Source organism: Symphodus melops (assembly GCF_947650265.1).
Source record: "Symphodus melops genome assembly, chromosome: 4".
NCBI classification, from domain to species: domain Eukaryota; kingdom Metazoa; phylum Chordata; class Actinopteri; order Labriformes; family Labridae; genus Symphodus; species Symphodus melops.
The window spans coordinates 4,961,031-4,988,992 of record NC_136694.1 but is presented as its reverse complement, the minus strand read 5'-3'; the positions used below and the strand labels follow the sequence as shown (position 1 = coordinate 4,988,992).

At 40.1% G+C, this 27,962-nt stretch overlaps 1 protein-coding gene across 5 annotated transcripts in view; it reads right to left on the bottom strand.

Moving 5' to 3' along the window:
- iqsec1b (IQ motif and Sec7 domain ArfGEF 1b) overlaps nt 1-27,962 on the bottom strand; it is a 190,591-nt gene that overhangs the window by 53,089 nt on the left and 109,540 nt on the right. Inside the window, exon 1 of one of the 5 annotated variants that reach the window (XM_079341116.1) lies at nt 5,862-6,518. The exons of the other annotated variants lie outside the window; for them this stretch is intronic. Coding sequence (XP_079197242.1) covers nt 5,862-5,908 — 47 coding nt within the window. The 5' untranslated portion in view covers nt 5,909-6,518. Of the gene's footprint in view, nt 1-5,861; nt 6,519-27,962 lie in introns of those variants that run through there. 5 annotated transcript variants of the gene reach the window in all.

Below are 27,962 nucleotides of genomic sequence, written 5' to 3'. Positions count from 1 at the left end.
GTCTGGCAATATATATGCAGCTTGTTGTGATGGCTGTTTGCTGAACACGTATCTTAGTTTAAAGTCACAATACAAAGCTTAGATACTTAGATAGATCAAGTGAAAGGAGTGTTACATAAAACCCCTAGTTTACAGATTTATTCTCATCGATGAACAAACAGCAGTTCATCAACCACATTACATTATTTCTTTATAATTTTGATGAGCATTTTTCGCCACACCGATCAATCAGTCCTGACTTATATAGCTGAAATATTTGAAAATCTGTCTTGTTTACTGATGTGCTGCAATGCACAGAGGCTCATACCAGCCCGATTTACTGATGAGCTCATGCCACTTCAGTTTCCATGGTAATTTTCTCAATGTTCCAGCACTCATTGAGCTTATTAGTTGGTATATGAAAATGCAGGCTGCAGCTGGTATCCGAACTATTAATCTTTGTGAAACCCAGCCTCTGTAAATATCAACACCCCCCCAAGCTCAAATCAGGCCCATCAGCTCAGGGTTGATCCTCCAGAGAAAGATGGGACAGGAGGAGAAAAAGGAATATAAACAATCAGAGGGTAATAACTTGTTGATATATCTGCTTCATTTTTCATCACATGATGAATACAGAATTATAATAGCTAAACCTTTGAAAGGGCTTTTTCAAAGGTGTATAATAGATAATAATAAAGTCTCTGTCTGTCTGTCTATAATGAGTTAAATGAGAGATGCAGTAAACTATTCTAAACCAGAGGACGACATGATGACTCTCTAACATCTTCCCTTCTTTTAATCAGCCTTGTCAACCTCTCACGCCCTCTGTTGGTCAACCACAGCAGCTCCCAGCTAATTACATATTAAAAACAAACAAAACTATTTGATGGAGAGTTTTACAAAAATCTAGTCCCAAGGCCACAGATAAGTAGCATGATAAATGTAGGATACAGAGCTGAAAAACCACATAGTGATATTTACTAAACTGGTTTTGAAGTAAATACCTGGAAAAACAAACCTTCCTTTTGTTTGGCTTGTGTTTCATAAACTTTTTATGACTTTTTAGTTTAGTTTTTTTATGTTCTTAATGAAACTGCAAAATACATGGAAAGCAATTTGTATAAGCACACATTCTTACAAAAGATCAGCATAAAAGCACCATGAAAAAATAACATTTTAACCACTATAACACACTGTTTTGATTTTAAGATCGGGCGTTTCATAAGAATTTGGAAAAGGAAAAAGACCATCTTGTGTTTCCTTCCCCAATTTTCTTCTGGATGTTTTTGTTAAAAACACACAGCATGTGATGTCAGCAATGGTACTGTGCCTGTTCTGTGGTTTTTGGGCAAGTTGTGCATATGCACAGCAATGATTTGATGACTGCTACCTCCAGTTGTTGGGCAGAATTTAGTCATTATTTATACAAAGTTTGAGGTGGCATGCGCCCTGATGGTAAAATAATGGATTTTCTGATTTCCTACTGGGAAAGGCACTTTGGAAGAGAAAGGCCAGCATGAATGTAGCCAAGAGCTTAGCTTTTATGTGGCTGCAGGATCCAGAGTGCACTGCTGTGTCTCTAATCCTGCAGAGTGCCATTAGCAGGTGACACATTTCTGTTATCAGAGTCATGATAGAGTCAGGGGGAAGTCAGGTTTTGTGCACCTCAAAGGGCAGACAGGCCAAGGCTGGACGTACCCCCTGGACCACTGACAGCCCAGGGTCAGGGCCTAGATAGAGAGATCCTGACTGAGGGCCGCTGTGCCCATTAATCTTGGATGAGCTGGGCCTCATTTTAAATGCAAAAAAGATTTAAGAGGACCCCAGGTGACAGATGCCTCCCTGAACTCCCCAGCCACTGTCCGGTCATTATTGACCATGCCATGGGTCAGCACTGATGCTAGGACTGGGCCAATTATAGCCCCTGAAAGTGATTAAAAGGGACTCAGAGTGCAGCAACTGACAGAATGGCAATGACATCAGAGTTATTACAGAGACATTTATTCATCGTTATGGCAATTTGAATCCATTACAATTCCATCCAAGCATGTATTGAGAACAATAAATGAGATCATATTCCTGCCAAGCTGAAATGTAATTGCTTAATCTCCTGGTACTACGAAGGCAAAATCTCAAAAAACCTACCTGGAGTGTGGGGAAAAAGAGGAAGAATAAAATTGCAGGTGGAAATACAACAATCAATAACAGCTAATTGCACAACTGGCCTTCAGTCAATCAACAAAAAAAACTTTAGAGGCCAGCCTTATGCACAGCTTATGTTACTACTCTGGAGTTTAAATTATCTATATAAAGTAAAGAAAAAAATAATTGTGTGTAGACGCAGCTTCAAAGAGACACTGATAGATGAGGCTCTGAGAACAGATGGAACTTTTCTGTAATTGCCGACTTCCTGACCTCCTGTCTCTGTCCCTGCAGACACGCGGTCAAGGTATATTACCTTGTACATAACAAGACCAGATCTGACAAGGCTAATAAGGATGAAAAGAATTCCTTACATACTAAAGACCAAAAGTGTGAAATTGCAGAGGAATGGCTGCTGAAATAAAGTGACCTTGTAATCGATTGAGCACAGATGCCAGGCTCACTGATAGATGTCCTGACACAGAGCATGAGAGGACTGAGTTTGCATTTTTCTCAGCAAGTGCATTTCTATCACACGTTTCAGTAGCACGAGCAAATAAAGGTCGAATAATATCTGGTTTTTCTGGTGTTCCAGCTGACCAACAGCGAATAACACACACACACACTCACTCACCACAAGTCTTTAACTCTTCCCTCGCTGCTTTGTTTGTCTCAGTGTTGTGTTAAAGATCCACTTTGCCTCCTTTTTGTCCCCTTAAGTTTTGCTACAGTTGCTGAACTCCTTAGAAACTGCTCTTCACCACTGTTCACTACAGCTCAGCTACAGCACGTCGGGAGGAGAGATGTCAGTAATGTTTATACGAGGCACACAGGCCCTCTAAGTCCACTGCCTCCCTGGGGTGTTGAGCAAAAAGTGCAGCCTTATTGGAAGGCTAGATCAGTCCAACTTCACAACACAGAAGTAGATCTACATACAATATAACTCACCACACATGTGCTGTTTTTTCTCCTCTCAGGAAAATCTACGATGTCGGAGTATTTGACGACACACCAGACGATTTTCTGTCGACTTTAGCGGAGATACTGTTCATTCTCTCCTCAGGGAACAAAGCAGCAGACAAACAGACACGCAGGTCACATCAGACTGGCAGTTTCAACTCCAGTCTGGTTCCTGAGTTAAATAAATAATACGCTTTGCTCCTTTGGCTTGCAGTAGAATAGACCAGATCAGGTTCCCCAGCCTCTACTGTTTCACTGGCAAATCATTTTTAAAGGGCCTGCATACCACGCAGCCTGTAGAAACACACAGCCTGCAAAGAGTTCAAAAAAGAGCAAGGGCCAGCTTATTGCAAACATAATTTATTGCAAAGCAGGTTAAAAAAATACCCAACAGATAGCCAGTCACACACAAAAGTGCACAGATGGGGTTGGTATGTAGTCAAGCATTAAGAGAGAAAAAACTGAACTTGAGGGTCAGAGGAGAGCGGGTCCTGCATGCGAGAGAGGAGAGTTATTGAGGTATGACTCATGTCTCCAGGAATGTATGGCAGGCAGACGACACCACCTTCTTCTCTCTCTCTCAGTGCTACCAAAGGGTCAATCTGTCAGTCTCTACACTAACACCGTAAAAAGCCTTTGCTGTGCACAGGAGACAGAGAGAACAGTAGCGCTGTTTCCTTGAGCTCCCTCTTGGTGATGGGCATTTTGAGTTGAAGGACATCTATCAATGACTGTCCATGTGTTGGGTTCATTCTGTATTTACTTTCAGAGCTCTTGAGAAGAATCACAACCTGATCCTTATTCTGAGTCTGGATATACAGTAGCTTGCACCAACACAGCCCGGATGCACCCCTCTTGATTTAAAAAACACTGGCCTGAGAAGACAAACATACGACAGCCAAAACAACTTCAAAATGCACAATATTACTTGACATTGATCGCAGAATCTATAGATGTTTATGAGCAGTCATCTGCTGCCGTCTCCACCATACAGAACCCTGCTAGGGAAACAGGATGGGAGGGGCAGTGTGGAGGCGGGAGGGGAGGGGGGTGCTGAGGGTTGAAGGAGGAGTGTCTGAAGAAATTGCTCTAAAAGTGGCATATGTGTTATGCAATTGTGCATGCATTGATTAAATAACAGATAGCGATGACCTAACTAACTTTCTGGTTAGCTTTATGGAGCTTTCAGCCTCTTTCAGCCTCTTTTAGTTCAGTGTTACGGTTTCACTCACGTAACAACTATAACTTACGAATTTGGACTCTTTTTGTAAGTTTGTCAAATAAATGAATGCTTATGAGAACGCCAAAGTATTTTTGGATGACTGCTTGCTCAAAGCTGAGCAGAAACAACCTCCTAAAGTGATAATATCTCTCTGTTGCTATTGTTATTGCTAGGCTATACAGTGACAAAGAGAGTGAATAGTGACACCAAACCATAAATACAGACAAGGACCATTTAAGCTAGTCATTTAAAAATACCACACATTTGACTCATGCTTCTGGTCCTGTCTACATGAGTGAGTGACTGTGTGGTCATTTTTAACAGAGCAGACACAAGGAACTCCTAGCCAGGAGGAAAAACCATGTAACTGTGGCTTTCATGAGAAATCAGCAGAGACGGAAAATGTTTGATGGCCAAGTTACACAGACGTAGTGCGTGTGTTGTACCAAGCTGGGATCAGTAATTCAATCAAATGACTGGACTCACTGAGATGGGGGAACATTTCTGTATTAAAGCAGGAACTCCAGGCTGTGGCTGGCCATCCCATGGAGACTGGAATTACAGACCATAGGAGTTTATGAATGGTGATTGGCTACTGCTGACTCAGGCTGCTCTCACCACAATGGCCACTAATTTTAGCCTTTCTGTGGTGAAATCACTGCGTGGAACCATTGATGCTTTAACCCATCCCCTATGGCAATCTTTCATGACCTGTTTCAACTGGTGTGCTGTCCTCAATAACACAAACTGAACAGTTTGTTGTTGAACGCCACATGGAAATAAGAAGTGTCATACAGTTTTCTACATAAGCATGAGATCCCCATAGGAACGATAAAACACAGCAGCAGTATATCCTGCATATGCTACTTTCAATAAATCAATTTGAGTGATACATGGAGGTGAGAATCCAAACTAAATATATCTTTTTTTAGACTTATTTTCAAATAGACTCTGCCCCTTTATAAAATCACTAAATAAATCGGTTTATTCCACATGATTACATTTTCTCACAAAATCAAGGAATAAACTTCATGGTCACAGCTGGAAAACATGCAAACATGGATGAGCGCACTGACTCACGAGCCAATAACATAAGAAACATGTGGTTTTAAAGATTTTTTTTTTCAGACAACACCACCAAACATTTGCTGACAATGCTTAACTTTTCTGTATTTGTGGTTTTTTTTAATCGTTAATGTAATCCATGTGGGTTGTTATGAAAAGAAGTCTGAAGACTAAAACTTGGACTAAAGTTGCAGGACCAGTCAAAACAGATTGAAACCATTTTAGGGTTGGTAAGAAACCAGATCATCATCAACAAAAAACAAAAAGCAAACTTTACAGAACTTAAAAAAAATATTATTGGATAAAAACATCCCCTTACATTAAATCTGAAAGCTTCTTTACATTTCTTTAATATGAGAATTGCTTCAAAGCTTCAGATTTAGTCGCGTAATCCAAATATATTTGTGATTACCCCCTGCACATGGACCAGTTTCTAAAAGTCTCCCAGCCATGCACCCTCATGCTCTGGTGCTCAGTAGCAGGATCCCCCTACCTTATCGTCCGCACTGAAATGCAGTACTTCCACATTAGATTCCACATGCCCCTGACATCATCAGTCTGGAAACTTGAGATTTGGATCTGTTAAGTTCTCTGATAAGAAGCTGAGACGTAAACAGGATTTAAATGTTTCTGAAGAGTCTGAATGAGAGAGGCTCAGCAGTTCTTCCACCAGCACCCACCCATGCCACTCCTTCCCTTCTCCTTCACTTGACCACAAAACATGTACTAGTCCTTTAGGAAAAATGACTAATTCTCCCTCCAGGAGGTTGGGTTACATCAGTCACGGCTTCTTTCCAGTTCCCCTTTTCCCTTCTTTTAGTATTCTTTCATAAAAGTAGACACATCAAGGTGTTCTGTCTGAGGAGAGCAGACTATTACCAAGTAAGGCCAGCAGCTAAGTGGACCAGACAGGGAGTAAAATCCCTCCTTGCTTCAGTGTGAAAAGCTAGCGCATGTTCACATTCCACCAGGCGGCTGCTGCCCCTTCCTCTACAACCTATCACTTACTGCTGCCATGCAGTTCCCTCTAAATCCTCTGTGCTGCTGTGCACAGGAGATAGACTTGTTTCCTCTCACTGTACCACTAAAGCATCAGGTCTTCTTCCCTACAAACTCATACGAGATAGCGTCTACCCCAGACAGTAAAAAGAAAAAAGAAAAAGATTTTGAAAGGGCAAAGTTGTTTCTGGATTTGCTTGCAACTATTTCAAAACATAGCACAGGAGAATAAAACATCCCAGGCAGAGGATTAAAGGCGTTTCGTTGAGTCAGCAGAATGGAATGTAGAGTTAAAGTGCTTTTAAATTTAGGAGACGTGAATTATGTGATACACGTGGAAAAGATTAAAAAAAGAAAAAATGAACAACGCGACAGGCTGTGGAAAATGTTGGATGTGAACAGCTGCAGAGCCTGAAGATCTTCAGCGCAAAGCAAAGAAGCAAAGTGAGGCGTTCTCTAATGTTACAAAGTGGAAGAAATATGGCACTCCAGGCTTAACGTACATTAGGAACTGGGGATTTTACTTTAAGGTGGTAACATTGATGTGAATGAATGGGACCAAAAAGTATAAGGTGTTTTTTATTAATACTAAACATACCAAGAAGTATGCACTCAATATTCTATGTTACAATAGCTGTCAAAAGCTGAACCTGAGAAAATGTAAATGGTATAAACTTTTGACTACTCACAGCGCTTTTACCCTGCATGACACATTCACACTCTGATGGCAGAGTTTGCTATATAGTTAGACCATCAGAAATAACTAATCCCATTCATATATCCGCCTGCGAAGCGTTAAGTGCCCAAGGGCATATTACTGCAGGAGCTGGGGATCTAACCCTCAGCATTCTGGTTGAAAGATGACTCTACCAACTGAGCCACAGTCGCACCTTTGTGATGTTTTCAAATTGAAACATCAAAGACTTCTAATAAAATATAAATCAAATTTACACAGTTAAACAATAATAAAACAGCTGCATGTGTAAAGATCAATGGGGCTACCTCAAATTTGATGACATTAAATCTAGCCTTATTGATCATGTACTTATCTGACCATAAGCATGCTTCCTCTAGCTTAAGTAAGTTATTGGTAGTACAACATACCAAATGTTTTTGAAGAAAGACTTTGGCTGCATGTAAAGGATCTGCTGATATCCAGTAACGCAAATCCTTACACTGAACTCGTGACATAGGATAGGATAGGATATAACTTTATTGATCCCCAATGGGGAAATTCGGGCGTTACAGCAGCAGCAGCACATGTCTGCCTTTGTTATTTTAGACGTTTAAGAATAGCAGAGTATTTTCACTCCCTGTTGGCCTCAGTGGCCTTCCTCTGAGCAGCTGCTAAACATCTCTCTCTCTCTCAGTCTCTATACATCCGCCTGTCTGTCTCTCTTTGACACCCTCTCTCATGACATGGTGAGCTATTAGAAGTCAGGAAGACTAAAGTCAATGACATGATTAAGTATCATATAATAGAACTTGTACTGCTCAGTGATGGAAGTCACAAGAATCTTTATAACAAAAGGGCTTAAACAAGTTTTCACCAACAAAGCAACAATGTGTTTGTCTGAACACACTGAAGACAAATTAAATATTTCCCTCAGTAATATCATGCTGCTCAGTTTGGAGGAAAAATAAAGTTGTGCATTGACCCAATTTTAGAAGTCTTTTTTTTAATACTGGAAAACAGTCGGGGGGAAGAATTGCACTGAATGTAACACAACCTTTGAAACCTGTCAAATTACAGTATGTTATAGGTTGATTTAAAGTGAGAGAGTCAGTAACTTTTCATGTTTTGCTTGGTTTTGTTTGAACATGGGACATTTCTGGGCAGGGAAATAGTGTGTTTCCCGAGCACAATGGCACTGAGCAGGTGAATTTAGAGGTGGAAACAATTCAGCAGTTGGACGAGATTCAAACTGATGAATGTGACAAACATGGACAATGCTGCAAATAGGAGAAACTATAATCATAGTGAGATGAAACCCTAAGCTGTTTAAGCTCGTTCTTAAACTAGGGTGAACCTTTTGTTGTTTACCCGCAGACACAGAGCAGGATTGCGTTCTTATGGACAGGCAGGAGCCAAACACTGGCAGCTATCTTATATAGTAGCTTCCAGTGTAGGGATAAGCAGTAAACATACTCATTACATCCTGACGTGAGTGTGTGCTTCTTGTGGCTGTGCCCAGTGTTCATTGTGTTTGCAACATTTCAAGTGACTCTACCTTTTAATTTTTCTTCAAGTCAGGGTAGGGAACTTTCGAAAACTAGCATGATTTTGATAGAAGCATTGCCTCTGCGCTCCCTCAAAAGCCACACCCCTCACATACATGCACAAGCGCCATTGGTCCAGAAGTAGACGTCAGCTCGTGCTTTTAGTGAGGGCTTGTGCATGCATGGGGTAGAGAATGAGCAGGGAGACAGGGAGGCTGTGATTGGTTCATCACATTGGTACCTTGTGGCAGGTATTGGTTGGAGTTTTTATAGGCTTACAACTGCTGCAGATTATAGATTTTCTTTGTCCCTTTTTCAGAGGACATGAGTTTTGTCAGGATCTGAAGACAATTTCAAACAGAATCTTAATAAGTGTATCTGTAGAAAATTACCTATCCTACATTTAATCTCAATAAGAGGTTATCTGCATAAAGTGCTTCTTACAGTCTTGTTGCTTGTCTACATTGTCAACAATTTAAGGCTTGTGAGCATTCAGATCGTGATTTGTTCAACTTTTGATTCATTTCTTACCTTTTAAGTTGCTAGTCCGTAAGAAAATGCTTTCCTACATTAATGATCACTTTTATAGATAACATCTTAAGAATCAGGCTTAAGAATCTTTATAAATATCATTGATAGGGAGGGCGTCCGATTTCTGTCAAATGCCATTTCGATGTAATCTAACCCCCAAATGCCTTTTGGAGATATGTGGGAGTTAGATGAGGTTTGAGGGCTGAAGCAACAAAGGATCAACCTAATGAGAGGACAAATCGCTCTTCCTCCTGACCCACAAACGCACTGACATGAAAAACCTGCCTCAGTGAATTGCTCTTGTTTTCACTCTTACATGACATCATATTTCATAGACACTCCACAACCATCACTTTTGTCATTTTTTTCATAAAATTAAGCCTCAGGTTGAATTAACAATTTCTTATTCTCCTCATTGACTTCTTCCAACATGTTTTTTTATTATTTTGCATGGCACAACTTTAAAGATGTATTTTTTAGGAGCTTTTTGTGCCTTTACTGAAGAGACAGGACCGATAGAGACCAGATAGAGATGAAAATCAGGGAGAGAGGCTGGTGATAGACATGCGGGAAAGGAGTCACAGGTTGGATTCAAACCAGGGCCGCCGCGTTGAGGACAATAGCCTCCATATATGGGACACACGTACTAACCGCTGCGCCTTGCATGTTACAACTTTAAGTCAAATGCACAGGCATGTCCTACCGTTGTTTTAAGTTAAACCCTTCTCTTTAATACCAACCACAGTGAAACTAGATTAAATACAAATGAGACACAGCTGACATGATAAGCACTTAACACAAACCTGTAAGCAGAGGGAGCATCATGTTGTTGTGTACAAGCTTTGATTTACAGCATCTGCAGCTCTGAGTTGCGCTGACACACTTGTAAACATCCATGCAGCAGATTGATTTGACAGGGACTTCAGACTTTGATGTTTCCATTTCACGGCACAAAGAAAATCACAGAGTGGCTGATACCACACTGACCGCGACAAGGCGTAGTAGTGAAGAGAGGACTGAGCTGCCTGCAGCACTCGTTGTGGACAAGCTGCTGGCAGAATATCACAAAGCTCTTTGTCAGTGCATGCTCTGAAGACCGAGTCATTCACGAGCCTGCACACTGTTGTGCCCAATTTAATTAGCACACCATTTAAGACACCATTTAAATGTTTATTTCTGGCCTTTAATGTCTTTATTAGAGATAGACAGGGGACACAGTCAGAAATCAGGAAAGAAAGGGGAGTGATGTAGGAAGGAGGCCACAGGCTGGGGTCGAACCCGGGCCACACACGGTGCATGGGGACTATAGCCTCCATGCATGGGGACGCGTGCATTAGCCACTGAGCCACTGGTGCCCCCCAAGACACCAAAGTATTTTTCACACAAAATTTCCCATCAAACATTTCTGTACATCATGCCTCTGTTCCTTGTTTACCCACTTATGTTACAGCGTAAAAAAAACCTTTTTTTCCCTCTACTCGGGTGAGCTGATGTAGATCCTACAAGCCTCTGGACATTTATTTGATTTTTGATCTGCATTTGCAAAGACTGCTGGGGTGAGTCTGAAAAAGACTGGACCTGTTGCATGCCTTTAGAAAGCTCTTTGATGTACTGATTTGGTCCTCAGTGGAGAGTGCGCCCTCAAATCCACCATGAGTATGGAATATTAAAGGCCACGGCTCTTTCTGTTAATTTCAAATTTCAACCCCCCCCCACTATAATCAGATGAATCCTTGATGAAAAAGGGCAAAGCACTGATCTTTGTGCTGGGAATTGAAATGCATAAAGGAGCCACTTTTATGTGCAAGTATTCTGTCAAGAGTTAGTGGCGATACACAGAGGGACTCAGGTCACGTCTGCCTTTGAAAAAGTGGGTGAGGAGGAAATGTGAGGCAGAATGGACTCAGTTGGTGTGAATGACAAAACGGGATGTGAGGTGGAGGTGTGTGTGGGCTGTCTTCAGTGCTGATGAACTATTGTATTTGGACAGCCCCATGTGGGCCAGTGACCCGAAACAACAGAGACGATGGAGCTCTGATGAAGAGTTTTTTCACCTCGCCACATCACCTCCAGCTCTTCCTGCCTTGTCACACCAATAGTCATTTATTGTCAAGCCATATATTGTCACACAGGTAAATCCATTAGTAGACAAACACTGGGGGAGAACTGATTACCATTGGGATAAGGGATCTAATAGTCTATGGAAGGAGAAATAAATCACAAAACACCCATAACAGGGTTGGTTAAACTCTATTAAAGTAACAAAACACTGGTATTTCCAGAATTTCGGTTCTCTGGAGTTTCCTACGATTTTAAGATATCACTTTGTTACAAGGCTTCTTCCCCTGCGATATAATGGAGGTGAACAGAGTGTTGTTTGTGGTGAGCTTAGCCTTGAGTAATGGCACTTCAATAATTCAACAGCAAGATGTTTCTCTTTAAAAAGTCCTCATGCATGACTTTGACTAACCAACAAACCTCTCTACCTATAACTATCATTGGGAGTATTTCTTTGGGAGGAAGCAGTTAAGTAGTCAAGTATAACACGAGACAGGGAGTATCAGTCCGTATACATGAACAAATGTAACAATACTGACCTTACACAATGTATTCTATGCCAAAATGTGATTATCAACCATAAAACATAAAACATGGACGTAAATTCAGTGACATTACCAATTGGTTTCAAAACTGCACTTTTGAAGCCCATTGATGCTGGCTGCCACATTGGAAATGCTTTCTCAAAGTAACTTTTGGTAAACCTAGTAAAATTTAATCCCCACACAATGTGTGCTAGCAAAAAAATGTGCTATCCGGACTAATTTTTTATTTTTTTTTAACCAGGCTGTGTATTTCTGTAAATATGCATGCATATTTCTTGTTTAAAAAGTTGCTTATTAAACCGGTGTGTATGTGACTTCTGGGGCTTTTGCAGCCAGTTTAGTGTGGTAGTCAAGACCACACTAATCACCTCATCACAATATTGACTTGGAAAAATGGCCTGACAGTAATGGTGTTGAGTGATTTTGATGGAAAATCTGGAGTCTGCCTAGTCTGAGACAGAGACCAGACAAAGTAAAAATGCTTTAGATTCCCAGATGAGACCAAGACCTTCAAAAAATCATTGTAAAACCGGTCTTGAGACCAAGACTGATTTGTGTACAAAACACTAAGCAGCCTCAAGAGGATACACATTGGCTTAAACTTTCACACAAGTAATTATTTGATTTGGGATCTGTCTGTCAGATACATCGCATCATGTACTAAATTTGAATATTGTCCAACAATTTATTTAAAACCATTTGAAAGTATGAAAAAATGACAAATCACAGCAGGCTAACTGCTGTTGATTTTCCAGTTGAAGAAACCTATCTGCATTATGAGCGTGTCTGCCCTTTGTGTACAAACTCATACTGACCTATAAGCACCGAACTGAATCTGATTGCCATCTGGCTCACAAAACAAGTCAGAGCCTCAAACCAAATGAAAGCTTTCCACCTCCAAAACATCAAAGTTTGGCTCATCTTCAAGCTTAATGAAATGGGTCTTCACCATCCAATCACTGGCTGGTATTTAAATGGAAAACACACGCATGTTAAACCATGGAGTAGGGGGACGTTTTTGTCTTCAACCCCACGAGACGTGGCTGAGATGAACAGCGGGTGGGGGAGGGGTGGACTCATGAATAAATATGGCCTGGAGAGATGCTCCTCTTCCACTTTTTTTTACTGCATCTCTCTGAAATAAGCCAAGAGTTTGCTCTCTTTAACTGACCCCATGGGTGCCCTTCTCATTTCAGAAACAAAATGAGTCAGCTTGAAAGAGGATTTTAGTAGATTCTCCTGGAATCGGTTTCTGATTGTGTCAGTTATTTTGGGCTATATAGGGTTACCCTTCAACACTGGTTCTCGGATGATGTAACTGATGCCTTGCTGTTGTTTTGAAGGTCCACAGTTCTTGAGCATCTATAAGTCAAAAGCCTTGTTATTTGGTTATGTTTAAGAAACATCCACATTCTTATTGTGTATTTTGTTGGCTGAAAGAGCAATGCTGTACTCGAATGTCTCTTTGTTCATAATAAGTTAGCTCGGGTCCAACAATGAAAGAATACATAGGGAATGCATGGGGAATATGTCTCTTAAAGCCTTGATCAAAACTGTACCAGGCTGCTGCACATCAGGCGAGCATCTCAGTTATTGTGAGTCAAATGTTAAACTACAGTGCACAAGATGCTGAAAAGTTTAGTTATCCAGTGACATGGATGGAATAAACCTAACATATATACATGGTCAGTCTCATTGCTTCTCTCTGTGTAAGTAGATGAGATTTTATTAATAACCCCTAACAAACAATGAAGACTCCTGCACAAAGTGTTATCAACTTTGTAAACAAAGTGTTAGACTTTTCACCTTTTATCCTATTTTATTGCTATATTAAAAAAAAAGATAGCAACCTGAAAGCTTAAAGTGACAGCAGACTTGTCACTGTTTGTATTTTCATGTTGACTAAACTGAATTTTAGGTGAAAAATCAGTGAAGAACTTCAGGTTATTACAAACATCTAAGCTTCAAGTTTAGTGACATGCACAGGAAACAAGCCCACATGACCGGCCCTCAAGAGTTGTAGACACACTGTGCGACAATAACACTGATGGACTACAGAGCACGTGCTGTCTCATGCTGCCCAGCTAATAACTGTAAGTGGGCCCACACACACAATGGACTGAATACAGCAGCTTGTCAGGGACAAACCACAACAATAGAGCTTCCATTCACACCAGTTGACCTTGCTGACACGTGCGGCTCTTGTCCCATTTTAGCTCCTCTCAACACAGGAGTGAAAACAAGCACAGGGGGCTGAATGTGCTGAGTGTCAATCATTCATGTCTGTTTCCAACGCGACACTTTACGACACGAGGGAGAAGAAGAAGTCTGTTCACTCTGAGGACCTAAAGGCTGCTGATTAAATTTCCACAGAGTTCACACAAAACACTGAGTAGGACAAAATGAATTATTGCATCGGATGAATATTAACAAGGTCATACATATTTGTCTTCAAACTAGGTTTTGAATAAAATAGTCCATTTATATTGAAAATAAATTATGCAAACAGCACCTTACCTTTTATAGAAACCATGCAGAGGCTGAAGACACAGGAACTGCCAGTAATCCAAACAAAAAGCTTTGAACTTCAACATTTTATCAGCCCGTTACAAAGACGTAAAGTCGATTAAGAATGTCATTGTACACCGAGTACAGACAAGAAGGAAACAGGCTTGTTCAAACGGAGTCGCTTATACTTGGAAGAACAAAGCAAATCCAGCACAGTTTAGACTGCATGAAAACAACTCTGACACCCCACATGGTACGGTCCCATCTCAGCATCTGCCTGCGAGTATCAGGGCCACATGGAGGGGGCTGAACCTGCGTCCCTCTGCTCCCTTTGTTAATGCAGAGCAGTCCTGGACTGTCCCGTATGTCCCAGCTCCTTCATGGATGGAGACGTTAGCCACTAGACAACACAGCTTCTCCTGGAGTTGTTAGAATGAAGGTACTATGTCCCCAAACAACCTTTGTACAAATCCACCTCCTTCCCCACTCCTTCTCTCCACGCTCACCCGGTCAGTCAATAACAGAGGAGGTTCTTGTCTCCATCATTGCTTCTCCTCAGAGTTGAGTTACAGCTGCTCCTATTGTTTAAGCAGCCACACTTACAAGGTCTGACACTGCTGCGCCTCGCCAGGCCAACAAAGAACACAAAGGCCTCCCAAGGTGGCCGTATCAATTAGGGTTTTTTTTATCAGATGCTGCACAGCCCCTGCTAGCCTGGGCTGCTCACAGAGCTGGGCTAATCAGCAGCAGCACATGGTGCACAGAGGGGCGAAGCCGGCACCAATGAGGGCCAGCTCCACATACACACACGTACACATGTATGTGCACACAAAGCCTGGGCTGGTTGCCAGGACAACCTAAAGCACACAAATAAAGACAGTGACAGCCCCTTGATGTGACTCTAGCTGATTGGTTTAGAGAAGAGAAGAGCTCAGGGTCAGGGTGGGGAGAACCAACCAGCAGTCTGGTGGGGTTTTTTCACCCTTTTTTCTGAGGGGGGCAACTACTTTTAAAATAAAAATAAAAAATAAAACTCCTAAACAAGGTCCTTCAGAAAATACAGAAAATGTGTACAAGAAAAGCTGCATGAAGTGGAACTGCGAGTACAGATGCAATAATGAATTAATGATGAATATAGAAACACAGGTCTTCAATAGTTTATGAATACATATGTTCCCCAAAGAAATTGCTGTGCAACAAATCGTAGTGTTTAAATATCAAGTAGCATATTCACAAATTTTAAATGAAAACCAAAAAAAGAAATTTGACCACAGGACAAGGCCAGCTTAGGTTGCAAGTCAATACAGCATAAGAGCTAATTCAGCATAATATACAAGGAAGAAAAAAAAACTCCAGCCAGACGATATGTGAATGAATTTTAACTTCACCATAGCTAAAGTGCTGAATAAACTCAAACCCAACAGAGTACCATGGTTTCTCTCTGGGTGATACACAAATCACTGCTGGGTATGTGTCATCGCCCTGTACACTGATGATTCAGCTGCCGCGAACATCCTGCCAGAGACATCGAAGCATAGACTGGCCGTGATATACCAGTGCTGCTCCAGCCCTCAGCTCTGGCTCTGTCAGCTCACAGTGCCATGGAGCATGCCGGTCGGGGAGCTGTGTGAAGCGATACGGCAATTATTCAGCCGGGCACACAGCTTTGAAGTAAGAACAGACAGCATTTTGCAAAAGGCTGCGAGTCATGAAAACAGCAGGGGAAAAGTATTGAACGGTACACTGTGAGATGATGCAGCAGACTGACACACAAAGCCCTGTCTCTATCCAAATGTTATATGGCTGCATCATTTGATTAAAGAACGACACTAATGAATCTAAAGCAATATAATCCTCCTGTAATTATACTCAACAGAATCCCTCAATGAGGTCCACAATTTATAGATAAAAGCTGCTTGGATTGATGGAAATGTTAAAGGGATTTCTACATCCTTCCTCAGCGTGGAGGGTTCAGAGAAGGATTATAAAGAATCATCAAAGTCACAGCAGGAGACAGAGAGAGAGAGAGAAATCTTTTGATCTAAAGGATATACAAATCTAAGTTTTAGGCAGTACTCTCACATCTCACTCATTAAACTGCATACAACATGATGATGTATGTTAGGGATTTATACAAATCACAGCAGATGCAGATCATGGAAAACTGGCTACGTCTTGAAATGTTATGTACTCGTTCAAACAAACAGGAGAATTAAAGATAGGATATGTTTTGTGTCCCAAACATTTTCAAGGACATCTTCTCTAGCTTAATCAGCAGCTCCCTAATCTAACTTTTTTCTTGACGTCTTGTTTTCTGGTTTGTAAACTAAAGACAGAGCAGACTGCTTATTTAAGGACAATAGTGAGTAACTTTCCTGCACAAAGCTTACAACCCTGACACTTTGTTTCCATAGATAAAATATATTCTTTTAATAGTATTTTGAAGATGTGTTTTTTTTGTCTGTGTGTGATTGCGACAGCAGAATTTTGGAAGGCTAATTATTATTGTAGGGTTTTATCAGCCACTTAACATTACTATAGTTTCCTAAAGCTAACAGATACAGTTACCGTCAGGTTTTGCGGCCTGTGTAAATGTGTCCAGCTCTAAACCTCAACAGTTTTCTGTCCTTTTTATAAAACTGTATAAGAGACAGGACAGAGGATAAAGTCAGAAAATCAGGAGGAGACAAAGGGGAAGGACATGTGGGATTGGCTGAGGGTTAGAGTCCAACTTGGACCACCCTGCTTGGCCACAACTTCTGTACATACTGGGTGCAACATAACCGTTAGACCAAGAAGCACGTCTGTTGAATTTGGTGATCAGCAATCGCCCAAAAGACTACTGAACCTCAAATATTTTCATGATGCAGCTCATTTGATATTTTCATGTGCATCTGTGCATCATGGTTCCAAACTGTACTATAATGACTAAAAGTCAGCTGCTCTTCTCAAGCTGAGATAACCTTGTGTGGTTCAAAGCCTTAAAATCTTCATACAACACAGATATTATTTAGACTGATTTTTCTAACAATGAGATGGGACACAGAGTTTTCTTTGTAGAAAAAAACAACTGATTGGTAATAAGAAACTCTGTGCCATTAGTGGGGCTAAAATGGTTGTCAGGCTGTTGTCAAGTGTTGTCCTGAACACTTGATTAACTGATGTAATTTACATTGACTGCAAGCCTTGTTAATGTCCCCTGAGTCCTCGTTTGTTTTCCTTTTGCACTATCCATCCTTTATGCACACCTACACATCAGTACTAATTTAAAATCATTTTAGGCTAAGGTGGATATCATAGTATCTTGTGACTAGTCAAGAAAATTCAAAATTAAATCAATCTCACACCCCAGGAGAAATGTAGAGTGGAGGCAATATGAGACTTAAAATGGTAGCTGACTTACTTGTCCATCTGATTAACATAAACATAACCCACATTGCACATTAGTGTTCATTTTATAAACATCATAAAGCTTCCTTAGAGCCACATCTTTGACAGGAAAATAAAACTCTTTATCTATGTGATGTAGAAAAATATGTTTCTCTGAATGTCTCTGGAGAAGCAAAACAGATTGTTGTATTCTGAATGTATTGCTTGAATTCCCACAGCAGTTCAGGATTATGCAGTGAAAGAACGTTCACCTTCGTTCATTTAGTGTCACTTCAGGACAGGTGTGGACTGGGTCACACATGTTCTGTGGCCTCATTAAGGACCCGTGTAAACACTTTCCTTTGTCTCAGTGACAGTCTTGAAGGGGGGGGGGTATCCTACTTTGAAAAGGAAACAGCACATTAATGAGCAGACGGTGGAGCCAAATTGAAGACCATCTATCATGTGGTTCTTTTGAGCCCGAGGTCCGCATGGAAGCACATGCAGCATCATCCATGCCCTATAACCTCTTTTCCCATCAGTAGCAAAGGAAATCCCATCTCTATAATGATCTTTAATTAATACTTCTTCTTTCCTTTCATTGTTTAACCTATGGGTTAAACCTATGGAAACCCCATATGGATTCACTAATAACAAAAATGAGGATAAAGTCCCAAAGATACATTATGGCTTATCATTGGAGACACTTTAAATTGACATCTTTTAACATTTATCACGCTACAGTAGTCAATGCTGTAAAGTAGGAGCTGTTTTATTGGCTGTACCAGGTGCAGCTGTCCTCACACCCAGCTGTAGACGATAGAGCTAAACAAGCTCGAGGAAAGCTTTATGGTAATAACTGCAGAATAAACTGAGCACCTGGGGAGGGCCAAGCCCTCTCTCCAGCTTAGCTTTACTCTACTTTACAAGATTTTAAAGGATAAAGTCTTGGAACCAACACACATTACGTACAACCATTAAACCACAAAGCAGCACTTCAATAACACTCTTCAGTCGGTGATAAAGACTACCATCATATCACCAAACGTCTGAAAAGACGTTCGCTGTGAAAACACTTGACTTATTACATCCAGGCAGATTTAGCAGTTAATGATCTTCAAGAACTACTGTATGCCTTTGGGTCCAAAGACAAGGAGCCTCATACACCTTTCTCTGAGAAACCTGAATTTAACAGAAGTCGTACGCTTTCTCAGTTTGTCCTTTTTTTTTCTTTTTTTTTACTAAGGCATAAAAAGTTTGTGTGATTTGAAGTCCAACCATGCAGCTCTTGGCAGCAAAAGATTTGCTCTTATCTGAAATTCACAGACTCTCAACACTCCTACATTTTGCCTGAATCTACTTCTGAGGTTTTGTTTTACACGTATTTTCTTTGATCAAAAATGAAGGCAAAGGTGTATATAAATACAGGAGATGCAGAATGTTATGTTTCTGTATGGGACTTTGGCTTTGTATTCAAGATTATGTTCAAATATATTTTAAGGTGACACGTCATATTTTCATAATTAATAATAATAGTTAACAACTGGTTATCTCACAGAACTCAATAAAATGGCCATCAAACGCATTGAAACCTCAATAGAACAGAACATCACACACACACTGAGCACTCACGTCACCCTCCTTCCTTACAGAGCAATGAGGTGTAGAAAGGCTCGTCTCGGGAGGAGCCTAATCCCTGCTGTTATAACGGCCCTAAACAAAAGGCCTCGCTGAACAGGCCACAGTGGGAACTCTTGACTCTTGTCTTGTCCTACTCTGTGTTATATTCCATGTTCGGTGTATGCATGTTCTTTGTCTGTTTGGACAGTATGCGGTGCTGTGAAAGACAATTTCCCCATGGTGATAATAAATTCAGTACGTTCCTTGTTAAACAGTCACAAAGTGGATACATTTGAGCAGCGCTACTCCGTGGTTAATTAATAAAAAAAAAAACGTGTCTGTAGGTAAGTTACTGAATTCAAGAAAAATACAATTGAGTTACCTACAAAGTTGACATTATTTAACTTTGTCTTTAAGTCTTTCCATCCATTAAGGCTGCATATTGATGTGAACTTTCACCTTGCTGAATACTTTCTATGCTTTGCTCATGTAATACCTATTATCTGCTTTTGCTGCTTTTAATTGCTACAGCCCCAAGGCATCTTATTGTTCATGTGATCAGGATCCACAAATGACTCGACCCTTGACTTAGCTTTAATTATCAGAGAACAGAAAATGGTTATTTAACTCAACAGTGTGGAAAAAGCAAGCTGAAAAGCTCTCTAAATCATTGTTGCTAAGTGTAACTTTGTGTAACAATATTGAGGCCTCTGATTCAATATCACTCTCTTTCACAAGGTGCTCTCCACTGAGTCTGTGCAGACTATGTAAGATACCCTACAATATGTATTGGACTGCATAAAACATGATTAAAGATGTATTGGAAGTGATGACACTCATACATTTTTTTGAAGTCAAAATGATGTCATCGGCCTTGTTAAAAATGGCTAATTTCCGTAAACCTAGTAACAGGCAAAGAGTTGTAGGCGTGCCTTTGCAAACAGCTAACCATGTTAACCATGTAAATTCAACTGGCCCCTAATCATGAAAATGGATGCTTAACTTCTAGCCTCAATCTCAAGCAGACATTCAAGGAACTGTTGTTTTTTTCCCGCACCATCAGATTGGCTTACAATGTAATCAGCGAAGGTTGCCGTTTGGCCGAATATGACTGTACCGTATCATACTGTACTGCACTGTCTTTGTTGTTCTTTAAGTTAAATATCACCCATGTTTTACAAACAAGGAAAATACTAAAAAGTATGCACACCAGATTTCAGGAAGAAGCTATGGTCTTCTTAAGGAAAATAAAATCTGAGTTGGAATATTTTGGTACATTTAAACAAATCATAAAGTAGGACTTTAATTTCTTGTCTCCTCTTCTTTCTCATCCAGAGAAAGACAGAAGAAGAATATCACATCACCATATACACATAATGCTATTCTTAATACACTGTACATTACGAGTCCAGTTAGTAGAACATTTCTTTCCCACTTCAGCATTATTGGAAAAATACAGTGGTTTGTTTTTCCTCGAGAAACCAGCTGAGGCAACAAACCTCCTCCAGCGGCAACACTGTTCTGCTGATTCAGTTGGCAGAACAGATCCCATTATCTTGTTTATCCTCATGGAAATTTAACACTTTAGCATCTGACCTACATTTAGTCAACACATTCAGGTCTCAATGTTTCTGAAGAAACAGCTTTCTGGTCCTTGAGAGGAAATTTGCATGATATGATCAAGATAAGAGTTTGATGCAGCGCTCCCGCATGATTAAAGGCAAAGCTTTGTTGGTGTCACTGGGAGAACACATCTGTACTTTAATGTGAGCGCGGCACCTCACCCTGACCTTCCCTGCTCAGAGTTCATTAAAGGGCTCGCTCTCGTGCATCATACAGTGTTTTCTGTCACATATTGGTGTCTTCACCTGCTGGGCCTGGATGCTGTGTTAATTCCCCTCTAAGAATGAGGCGCCTTCCTTGCAGAGATGGCAGTGAGTGATAAACGACCAGCAGGGCTCTTATCATCACCTCTACAGCTCGGGAAACCAATGAAGATGGCCCGCGGCGTAACTGCTTGGTCTTAACAGCCCCCATGAGCCTGCCGCCGCCCAGGGGACAGCCGCCTGTGTAATTGCAGCTATTGTGAGGCCATGAGGAGCCAGCTGAGGTCTGACCGGGAGTGATGAGTGGGAAGAGGAGGAGGTCCTGTAAATCATGTCCTCACGTGGCTCACATTAGACACTGATTGATGGCTATCGCCTTCAGCTTTAACCCTGGTTCAGACTCAGCCCAGAGGATTGATCTTTTCCTGAAGACCAATCTGACTGACGCCAGAAGCTTACCACAAAGCTCTCGGAGAGACTCCCTCTTTTTAGCTTCCATTGATGTTCTTGGTTAGTGAAGAGCTGTCACATTCTGATGTGTTAAAAGTCTGTCCCAAACGGGTATCCTGACACTTTTTATGTCATGCCTGAATTTCCCTCGGGATCAATAAAGTATCTATCCATCCATCCATCCATCCATGTAAATGGCCAATGTTAGTGTTATATCGATATTTGTCAGGCCTAAATATAACAATTATTTTAATAAATATGTATTTTAAAGCATTGTTTTTTCAATCACTTTTCCAGCCTTACGACTACTCCGAATCAGAATCGGTTAATACCATTCATAAACATTCATACATTGCAGATGAGGCACCAACAGGAGCAATTCAGGATTACGATAAGTGTCTTGCCCAAGGACACATCTGACATGTGGTTGCAGGAGCTGGGGATTGAACCACCAACCTTCCAGCTGAGATACCAACCAACTTTAAAAACTGAGCCACAGCCGCCAGAAATATTAGGATTTAGCTCAGAAATATGTGCATTATTATTATTATTATTATTATCATCATCATCATCATTATTATTTATTAACCAACAAAGTAGTTATAAATATGTTGTTGTTGTTTGGTTACTGTTTTTAAAAGAATAATTAAATAATTTTAGTTCGAAGTCAAACATTCATCATTCACATCTGATTTTCCGACTAAGGCTGCAAGCTATTGTTGATATTTTCCAATAATTGATTCACCACTTTATAATCAAAGACAACTTCAGACAACATGTTTTACAACACTTTTGAATTGAGAAGTGGCAGCAGTTGTGAATAAAAAAGTACAGATTGTCAGAAGTTTTTTTGTTGAAGTCGAACATGTACTTTTTGTTTCTTTTTTCCAAACAAAAAAAAGAAACAAATGATCAAGAGAATATTGAACAAGAGAACATGTAATTCTAACGTTTGAAAAGGAGTATGGAGAAGTGTGAATTTATCTAATCCCTCCGCCTCTCCATTCATCTTTAGTTAATAATTCAGTTTAGGCTTCCTTACATTAAAATTACTTATGAAAACATCAATCATAAACATATTTGTATAAACAGAAACATTAAGTTTACTTTACTGAGATGGAACTGAAATAAAATTGTATTTTCAGGAAGTCAGGAAATATTCTCTTTATAAATATTGATTAAAAAAACAACATTTTGTGTTGTTCAAAGCTTGTAGTTTAATACAATAAACATGTTCCAGGCTGGTTCAACACAAACTACCCACCAGCACAAACTCTACCCCATGGTAATTTTGTGATTACCCAACTGAACATTATTCAGAGTAAAGCATGTAGCTGACGTGATTGACAGGTGGGTGATATGTGTTGGTTTGTAAAGAAACTTAAAATCCACCTGAGCTCTCAGCCAGTCGTGAGGTGGACGGAAGGTTAAGGTGAGACAGCATTGCCAACATGGCGACTGCCAAAGGAACTCCAAAGGCCCCTGCAGTAACTAATGGGTCACATCCCGAAGATTTTATCCGCTAATATTTGCAGTCTGGTTCTAATGTAAATTATGTTAATCTACTATAGTCAGTCTTTTAATTTGTGTTTGTGTCAGTTTAAGTAATGACATTAATGGAAAAAGACTAATTTCACTTAGTGAGTCTGATTCAGATTGAGCCACTGGATTAGAGTCAACATTCATTTTGAGCCATGATGACACTGTTAATGTCTGAGGCGACGTTCTGCTTTATCTCCATCAACCACTGCAGCCTCCCAGTCATGTGCACGGAGGATTAATGTGCTCTGAGGCGGGTGTTAGTGAAGACTTACAGCTGTGCTCCCTCTAGTGGACTCCTGCCCTAAAGACTGACTCTGGAGGGGAATCACTCCAGCAGAGGTGCGGTCACACTTGTCAGAGTGTGTTACGTGAGCCTCAATGAGAGGTCCATGCGGAACATTATGAAGAGCAATCATAACTGTAAGCAGGTGCAACTGAAGTGATAACAGATCAAAAGCTTACATGCATAGAGTTTTAAAAGCTATGAGGCTTAATGTGGCTGATGTGCAGCATTATTTCAGCTCAGTGAATTACACCAGTGGAGCATATTCATAAACTACAGATATTTGCCCCTTTAAGTTCATTTAGTTTTTTGTAGTTGACTTTCTCGATAAATTAAACTGACAATTAGGGTGCATGATACTGTGATCATTCAATGTCACAACTTCACCAAAGGAAAACACTGTTTATTGTTGTTTATAAGAGTCTTTATTTTAAATTGATTCACCTTCGATTTTTTTTTGTATTCATTGTTTTTAAGGAAAACATTAAAAAAATGCCTAGGATAAACACAAAATCAAGGCTGGAAACTCTTTTTCTTAACTTTGTCTTTTACTCTTTTTCTTAAGTGGAAGTATTCACACGTGATTGGTCAACCCCATTTTTTGGTACAAAGTGCTTAATATGCTGGCGTACACTTTTACTATGCTATCACACAATTCATCAAGGGTTGCTACTTCTTCATTAAAGCTGAGTTAACATTTTATTAAAGATCTAAACATTAGCTTAGCATTAGTTATGTCTTAAACCGCTACTGCTGGTTAACATTAGCAACCCAGCGGTAGGCCACTTGTCCCGACGTTAATGTCAAGACTGCTCATATTGATAATTAGGCTTTGCACTTGCGGAATTTGCGCAGCAATCATTCCCACTATTCACAGAGTGGGATGTCTCAATGGGCTAATAACCTGGTTCAACAAAGTTTACATAAAAAGAGTGATCTACAAACTGCTGAGACGTTTCTAAGTAATGGTTGATGCCATTTCTCCAGCTCTTTTACTCTGACAGGCTGTTTGTGTTTATGTTTCCAGTTGGAAGATCATAATTTATGAAGTAGTATTCATAGCACAATGGATATATCAGTATTTAAGTAGATATTACTTTTCCTCCCACAACTCTGCTTTATATGCAGCTCGTATGAGACTATACAACACACAACACATCCAAGGTTTGTTTGGAGTTTCATTTTCACGAGATGAGAAAAAAAAAACCCTCAAGTTTTGTTTTCATAAGACATACAGTAGCCTTTAGCATATTTTCTCTGTTTTTATTGCCTTCATTGGGTGTCTTTGAAGTACTCCTGAGTGGCAAGTGTGTTAGCGACGCCACAAACAAGATGAAAGGTGAAGCGAAATGTCAGGGGAGACACACTGCTCCTCTCATCTGTTGAATGCAGTACTGTACCCAATACAGGCTTTCAAGAGCGGGCTTCAAAACGAATAAAGAACATCACACCAAGGCTAATGATGTTGAAATGAAGTGGGTTAACAATAACATCCATTAGTCCCTGGTTTATAACAAACATTGCTGATAAGGGATTCCTTTAAACGAGGAGACAGGCAGCTTGAATAAGGAGCGAGGTTGTTCGGTTTCCATCAATCAATGGTGACTTTGAACATCATTGTGGTCAAACATAAAGCTGAAGAACAATGGACCATTTTCCCAAACTTAGTCATTTCCCCTAGGCCCAATATGATCTGTCATAATTAAACCACAACCCTCTCAGACCAAACAGAAAAATCTAAATCTTAAGGGACTCACTCATGTGAAATACTGTACCCATCAATCAAATATTGGGCAGCTCGCACAAGAATCCCACCAGGTCACAGGCAGTAATAGTATGTGAGCGAAAGAGAAATGTGAATGAAACAGTGCAATGAGGACATATTTCACGTACCGCTTGGGCTAGTGCCCATGCAGCATGACAATAATTATATGCCTTTGCTCTGCCAAACCGAAAGGGGATTTTTTCTGCAATGCAAGATTGTCAATAATTTTTTTTTTCTATTTGGATCACACGTTTTATTTCAGCATTTTTGAAGTCATATGTTCATCTTTTAATATACATGTTGATACATTATTTTATGCAGTCATGTGACGGTGAAGGAGATTATTTTTTACTCTTTTGGTTCACCCTCATGCCGCTCAACAGTCGGCTGCTGCTGCACACAGTGTATCAGGTAGCATGCAGAAGACAAACATAGAACAGCTATAAGGTAAAAATACTATGGAGCAATTGGCAGCAAAAGACGTAGATTTCTTTCAGTAGAGACCAAAACCGATGGTGGATAACACTAACTCCCCCAACAATCAGGTGAAAATATACCGTTTTGTAGAATATTTTTTTGTTTCGTATACCAGCTTGTGTTAAGGTCCACTTTGGTTGATTCTTTGGTGGAGAGAATGCTAAAGCTAGTAAGCTATGACACAGTCAACAGGAACATTGAACCGAATCAATATTTTCTGGATTTCCAGTGCCGAATAAAAAAGCAGATATTTGGTTCAAAAGACACGTTGTGAGAAAACTTCAGGTAATGCATTACTTGAAACAATAACTTGTGTGTTTGGATGCTTTGAGAACTGTTTAAATAGAACATTTTGATTAAAGGTCATTTTCAAAATTACATAATGTAACATCAAAGGAAAGAAAAACGATCACTTTATCACTACATTTTTTAACGAGCTGTAGGGGAATAGTAATTAAACATTGAAGTTTATTTCACTTCCTTGTTGTGTTGGTATGACAACAGGCCTTCATGCACAGCACAAGGAATGGGAGAGTACACAAATGTTTTTATCTGTGTTGTTTTGCTATTTCTGCCAGAGTTATGAGTGTGATGAGGATTTGAATCCATTTTAATCTCCAAATCTCACAAACAAATCCCGGTCACTCAGCGGGCAGAGTCAGATAGAGTGCAAAGTAAACGCTGGCTTCATTTCATCTCAGGTCTTTTTGTTGATAAATCCGTCTTTCAAGGCATAAACTCTCGTAGAATACGTTTCTGATGTCCATACTTTAAACCTTTATACAGTTAAAATGCCTTCAGTGTTTGGAGCTGTCATGACATCTTTGCAGAGCAGTGTATACACATAGCAACCTTTGTAACACTAATATATCATTTGGCCTTTTAGAGATTCAAACTTACTAAGCCTAAGCAAAACTTGGAAAGCCCCAAATGTCAGACACCAGCACCTGAACACATCCTGTGATCATTAAACCCCCACTGAGATTGGCTGCAAAATCTAATGAAGCAGAGGTTTCTTTTTTCCTCCGCAAAATAAATGCCTAGCATTTATCAAATATGTATCTTTGTGCTCTATTAGTTTGACTCGCAAGTAACATGCCAATAAACAACTTTTCAACATTAATTAAGAGTCAACGCATGTCGACCTGTGTATAGCTCACAGACTAAAAATAGTAGTGGAAGAAACCTGACTGACGTCACCCATTGGTTAATCCCGTTGATGGGGTATTTATTATTTCACTTCTGCAGTGGCTTCATTTTTCAGACCCGAAGGTTTCCATACTGAATAGGCGAATAACTAATGTGCAGGAACAGAATTTTAAACTTACTAAGGCATACTGTTACTGATCTGATCTTCAATTTGGGAGGAAAAACGTCATTGCTGTGTCGATGCAGCCACATTGAGTATCATATTAAGTTGTATATAAACACTTGATAGTACAAATTAATTTACCCTTATTTGTCCATAGCCACAATAATAAACTGAACAGGTAGTATAATACACAGAGAGAAATCATCAAACATTCTAAAAGGGGGAATTTTGGTGCAAGAAATTACATTTTATAACAATAAACTACAGCGTTGTCTTTGTTTTTAGCTTAACTAATTGACTGATTTATTAACCAGCATCTTGCTTGAGTACTTCTATAAATAAGTAGAGCATAATAATTTATTAACATCAATGAGGATCAACGTTTTCTAGCTAAGAGGAGAGCAACAAAACCTCATGATGCTACCTGTCACAGCCCACAGCCTGATGTGCCCCCCCCCCCAAAAAAAAAAAAAAAAAAAAAAAAAAGCCTAACATCACATTATTCTCTGCATGCAAGTGTGTTCGAGTCCTGGCAGCTCGGGCCTGTCTGCAGGGCCTCCAGGGACCAGATAACTCTAATCATGAGATGTATGTTGTTCAGGTACAGTGAATGTATTTAGCATGGCAATAGCAGCTGCCAGAATGTGCCTGCACGCAGATTTATGGGACAGTGAGGCTGCTTTGATGTGCTGTGCTCTGCAGTGCTGCAATGAAAGAGACTTCACAATTAGATCAATTCAACACAAACAGTGGTGGCAGGAGAGCGAATAAAAGCCCGATCTATTTATGGCTATTTCACATACGATGACAACACTTACATGAGGTTGCTCTTAATTAGCTGGAATGTCTCTATTTTTACGAACCATCTGACAATTTCCAGCTGTAATTACTCCTGCCAACTAAAGCTGCCATGCCCCCATGTGCGCTCTTATATCACCATGACCAACAATGCTGATGCATACTAAACACACACACACACACACACCAATCTCCCTCTTCAATGCACTGAAGCTAAAACACCAGGACCAATTTCAGCGCTTTGCTGTTGTTTATGACTGATGAAACATCAGTGAGGACCTGCCCTGTTTT